The following is a 5,946-nucleotide window of genomic DNA, read 5'->3' on the forward strand; positions in this document are numbered from 1 at the left end:
AAACGCTCAGACTCTGGATTCAAAAACAAAGTAAAGGGGGGGCGGGGAATATAAGAGATTTTAGAAACTTTTCTGGGAACCCAACTCTCAGGAGTGTTCCGCGGATTGCCCTGCCGCTTTTCGCCACTGTATCTCTCTTGCACTTCGTTCGACTACCTGGAACTTTTGGCAGATGCGACTTGCTTTTACTGGACTGGATGTTCTTTGAAATAGCAGAGGTCTCAGGCCGAGCAATCGACTGAATTTTTGCTGCCACTACTTTATCTCTGTAAATATCTTTCAGTTTGCCTCACTCCTTCCTTCTCTTCATCACTCCTTTTCAGGGAGCCAGGACCATGGACTTGGCAGCAGGCAGGGTTCCTGGCCGCCCGTGGCTACCGCTGCACACTGTATCTGTATTTCAGCTCCTTCGAGTGTTTTGGCTGCTGTCACTGCTCCCGGGGTCGGCCTTGGTCCTAGGGGCCGAGCAGCGCCAGGTGTTCCAAGTGCTGGAAGAGCAACCTCCTGGCACTCTGGTAGGCACCATCCAGACGCGCCCCGGCTTCACCTACCGGCTCAGCGAAAGCCACGCCCTGTTTTCCATAAACAGTAGCACCGGAGCCCTGTACACCACCGCCACCATCGACCGCGAAAGCCTGCCCAGCGACGTGATCAACCTGGTGGTCCTTTCCAGCGCGCCCACCTACCCTACCGAAGTGCGAGTGCTGGTGCGGGACCTCAACGACAACGCCCCCGTCTTCCCAGACCCCTCGATTGTGGTCACTTTCAAGGAGGACAGTAGCAGCGGGCGCCAAGTCATCTTGGACACCGCTACCGACTCGGACATCGGCTCCAATGGTGTGGACCACCGCTCGTACCGCATCATCCGGGGCAACGAGGCGGGCCGCTTTCGCCTGGACATCACTCTAAACCCGAGTGGCGAGGGCGCATTTCTGCATCTGGTGTCCAAGGGCGGGCTGGACCGCGAGGTAACCCCGCAGTACCAGCTCTTGGTGGAAGTGGAGGACAAGGGCGAACCAAAGCGGCGGGGCTACCTTCAGGTAAATGTGACTGTACAGGATATTAATGACAACCCCCCGGTTTTTGGTAGTTCTCACTACCAGGCGGGGGTGCCTGAGGACGCGGTTGTGGGCTCCAGCGTCCTCCAGGTGGCGGCGGCGGACGCGGACGAGGGCACCAACGCGGACATCCGTTATCGGCTGCAGGACGAGGGAACCCCCTTCCAAATGGATCCGGAGACGGGGCTTATCACGGTGCGGGAGCCCCTGGACTTTGAGGCCCGGCGGCAGTACTCGCTTACGGTGCAGGCGATGGACGGAGGCGTGCCTTCGCTCACGGGGCGTGCCGAGGCGCTGATTCAGCTATTGGACGTGAACGACAACGACCCTGTAGTGAAGTTCCGCTACTTCCCTGCCACTTCGCGCTACGCCTCGGTAGATGAGAATGCGCAAGTGGGCACTGTGGTGGCTCTGCTCACCGTGACCGACGCAGATTCCCCCGCGGCCAACGGGAACATCTCCGTGCAGATTCTTGGGGGCAATGAGCAGCGCCACTTTGAGGTGCAGAGCAGCAAAGTGCCGAACCTGAGCCTAATCAAAGTGGCCAGTGCCCTGGACCGGGAGCGCATCCCTTCCTATAACCTCACAGTTTCCGTGTCTGACAACTACGGGGCGCCCCCTGCCGCCGCGGTCCAGGCGCGCTCGTCTGTGGCAAGCCTGGTGATTTTCGTCAATGACATCAATGACCATCCGCCTGTCTTTGCGCAGCAGGTGTACAGAGTGAACCTGAGCGAGGAGGCGCCTCCGGGAAGTTATGTGAGTGGAGTATCCGCCACAGATGGCGACTCTGGTCTCAATGCTAATCTGCGTTACAGCATCGTCTCTGGCAATGGACTCGGATGGTTCCATATCAGTGAACATAGTGGTCTGGTGACCACTGGGGCTTCTGGGGGCCTGGACCGTGAGCTTGCTTCCCAGATTGTACTGAATATCAGTGCTCGGGACCAGGGAGTCCACCCCAAGGTTTCCTATGCCCAGCTTGTAGTAACTCTACTGGATGTGAATGACGAGAAGCCAGTATTTAGCCAGCCAGAAGGGTATGATGTATCTGTGGCTGAGAATGCCCCAACGGGGACAGAACTACTGGTGCTCGGGGCAACTGATGGGGACCTGGGTGACAATGGGACAGTGCGCTTCTCCCTGCAAGAGTCTGAGACTGACCAGAGGTCCTTTCGTCTGGATCCTGTGTCTGGAAAGTTAAGTACCATCTCCTCCTTAGACAGGGAGGAGCAAGCCTTCTACTCCCTGCTGGTTCTGGCCACAGATCTGGGCTCCCCTCCTCAGTCATCAATGGCTCGCATAAATGTGAGTCTTCTGGATATGAATGACAACAGCCCCGTGTTCTACCCAGTCCAATACTTTGCTCTCATTCAGGAGAATGAGCCTGGAGGTAGCTACATCACCACAGTGTCTGCCACTGACCCAGACTTGGGTCCCAATGGAACTGTCAAATATAGTATATCAGCTGGGGACAGGTCTCGGTTTCAGGTCAATGCTCAGAGTGGGGTTATTTCTACGAGAATGGCCCTAGACAGAGAAGAAAAAACAGCTTACCAGTTGCAAATAGTGGCTACTGATGGTGGCAATTTACAATCTACCAACCAGGCAATAGTAACCATCACTGTACTGGACACTCAGGACAACCCACCTGTGTTCAGCCAGGCTGCCTACAGCTTCGTGGTTTTTGAGAACGTTGCTCTGGGCTATCATGTGGGTAGTGTGTCTGCATCCACCATGGATCTCAATTCCAACATCAGTTATCTTATTACTACTGGGGATCAGAAAGGTATGTTCGCTATCAATCAGGTCACTGGGCAGCTTACCACAGCAAGTGTGATTGACAGAGAAGAGCAATCCTTTTATCAGCTGAAAGTAGTGGCCAGTGGGGGCACAGTGACTGGAGATACTATAGTTAACATAACAGTGAAGGACTTAAATGACAATTCTCCCCATTTCCTTCAGGCAGTAGAGAGTGTAAATGTGGTGGAGAATTGGCAGGCAGGTCATAGCATTTTCCAAGCCAAAGCCGTGGACCCCGATGAAGGTGTCAATGGCATGGTATTCTATAGCCTGAAGCAAAACCCCAAGAACCTATTTGCTATCAATGAAAAGAATGGTAATATCAGTCTACTAGGACCCTTGGATGTTCATTCTGGGTCTTACCAAATAGAAATCTTGGCATCTGATATGGGTGTTCCACAGCGCTCCTCTAGTGTCATCTTAACAGTTTATGTCCATGATGTAAATGACAATCCACCAGTGTTTGACCAACTTTCTTATGAGGTGACCCTTTCTGAATCAGAACCTGTGAATTCTCGATTCTTTAAAGTGCAAGCTTCTGATAAGGACTCAGGAGCAAATGGTGAAATTGCATATACCATTGCTGAAGGAAATACAGGGGATGCTTTTGGCATATTCCCAGATGGTCAATTGTATATAAAGAGTGAACTGGACCGTGAACTTCAGGACAGATATGTTTTACTGGTTGTTGCCTCTGACAGAGCAGTGGAACCCCTTAGTGCTACTGTGAATGTTACTATAATTTTAGAAGATGTAAATGATAACAGACCTCTTTTTAACAGCACCAATTACACATTTTACTTTGAAGAGGAGCAGAGAGCTGGGTCATTTGTGGGCAAAGTAAGTGCTGTAGATAAAGACTTTGGGCCAAATGGAGAAGTAAGGTATTCTTTTGAAATGGTGCAGCCATATTTTGAGTTGCATGCTATCAGTGGGGAAATTACAAATACTCATCAGTTTGACAGGGAGTCTCTCATGAGGCGGAGAGGGACTGCAGTATTTAGCTTTACAGTCATAGCAACAGATCAGGGGCTTCCCCAGCCTCTCAAGGATCAGGCCACTGTCCATGTTTACATGAAGGATATAAATGATAATGCTCCCAAATTTTTGAAAGACTTTTACCAAGCTACAATATCAGAGTCAGCAGCCAACCTGACACAAGTTTTAAGAGTATCTGCCTCGGATGTTGATGAAGGTAATAATGGACTTATTCATTATTCTATAACAAAAGGAAATGATGAAAGACAGTTTGCTATAGACAGTACCTCTGGTCAGGTCACACTAATTGGCAAATTAGACTATGAAGCAACACCTGCATATTCCCTTGTAATTCAAGCAGTGGATTCAGGGACAATCTCCCTCAATTCAACCTGTACCTTAAATATCGATATTTTAGATGAAAATGACAATACCCCATCTTTCCCTAAATCAACACTATTTATTGATGTTTTGGAAAACATGAGAATTGGTGAACTTGTGTCCTCTGTTACTGCAACTGATTCTGATTCGGGTGACAATGCTGATTTACATTACAGTATTACTGGGACTAACAACCATGGAACTTTTAGCATTAGCCCAAACACTGGGAGTATTTTTCTTGCCAAAAAATTGGACTTTGAAACACAGTCTTTGTACAAATTAAATATAACAGCAAAAGACCAAGGAAGGCCTCCTCGTTCATCTACAATGTCAGTGGTTATACACGTGAGGGACTTTAATGACAATCCTCCTAGCTTTCCTCCTGGTGATATTTTCAAGTCTATTGTTGAAAACATTCCCATCGGTACCTCTGTCATTTTGGTGACTGCTCATGACCCTGATGCAGATATTAATGGGCAACTCTCCTACACAATCATTCAACAGATGCCAAGAGGCAACCACTTTGGCATAGATGAAGTCAAAGGGACAATATATACTAATGCTGAAATAGATCGTGAATTTGCTAATCTCTTTGAGTTGACCATAAAAGCCAATGATCAAGCTGTGCCCATAGAAACTAGACGGTATGCTTTGAAAAATGTGACCATTTTGGTTACAGACCTCAATGACAATGTCCCAATGTTTATATCACAAAATGCTCTTGCTGCAGACCCTTCAGCTGTGATTGGTTCTGTTCTGACAACAATTATGGCTGCCGACCCAGATGAAGGTGCTAATGGAGAGGTGGAGTATGAGATCATCAATGGGGACACAGACACCTTTATTGTGGATCGTTACAGTGGGGACTTGAGAGTGGCTTCCGCACTGGTGCCTTCACAGCTGATCTACAACCTCATAGTTTCAGCAACAGACCTGGGCCCTGAAAGGAGGAAATCAACCACCGAGTTGACTGTCATTCTTCAGGGCCTTGATGGACCTGTTTTTACTCAACCCAAATATATAACTAATTTGAAGGAAGGGGAACCCATTGGCACCAATGTAATATCAATAGAGGCCTCAAGCCCCAGAGGATCTGAAGCCTCAGTGGAGTATTATATTGTTTCAGTTCGTTGTGAGGAAAAAACTGTTGGACGTCTTTTTACTATTGGACGACATACTGGCACAATTCAGACTGCAGCCATTCTGGACCGGGAGCAAGGAGCATGTCTTTACCTGGTGGATGTTTATGCCATAGAAAAATCCACTGCTTTCCCCAGAACACAGAGAGCAGAGGTAATGATTTTGTAGTCATTTATTATTTGTTGATGTGCTATTTACAAAGATCATTCCCTTTATATTTACTTCCTGTAATTATCTATCTTTATTGTTTATTGTTAATTTTACAAGCAGGAACACATCCAAATGTCTTATCACAAAGACTAATGAAGAATTACATAAAATTTAGCTTTAATTCTGGTTAAAACTAAACAATAAACATTTTTTTCACTTTATATTTTACCTCTTAGCAATCACATGTATAAGACTAAGGAGAATTATTTAACCATTTCAGAGTGAAAAAAATACCCATCTATCTAAGCTAAATCAGTGAACTAACCTCAACACCTCTCAGTGAGGAAGTTGTCTAGAGGATGGGCAATTTCAGAATTAAGAAATTCCTATTCCAAAATGAGGAGCTTTGGCAGAAACCAGCATCATACCATAGCTTTTT

General features: G+C 47.6%; 1 protein-coding gene and 1 pseudogene across 1 annotated transcript; both read left to right on the forward strand.

The window, feature by feature from the left end:
* The first annotated feature begins 335 nt into the window (after positions 1-335).
* On the forward strand, positions 336-3,166 carry LOC103609984 (protocadherin Fat 4-like). The gene is made up of 2 exons (XM_008594236.1): positions 336-3,032; positions 3,128-3,166. Exons 1-2 carry the CDS (start codon positions 336-338, stop codon positions 3,164-3,166), a joined length of 2,736 nt encoding a protein of 911 aa, XP_008592458.1.
* A 49-nt stretch (positions 3,167-3,215) lies between these two features.
* LOC103609985 lies at positions 3,216-5,525 on the forward strand (annotated as a pseudogene).
* The last annotated feature ends 421 nt before the right edge of the window (positions 5,526-5,946 follow it).

This window comes from Galeopterus variegatus, unplaced genomic scaffold (genome assembly GCF_000696425.1).
Source record: "Galeopterus variegatus unplaced genomic scaffold, G_variegatus-3.0.2 Scaffold10410, whole genome shotgun sequence".
Classification (NCBI taxonomy): domain Eukaryota; kingdom Metazoa; phylum Chordata; class Mammalia; order Dermoptera; family Cynocephalidae; genus Galeopterus; species Galeopterus variegatus.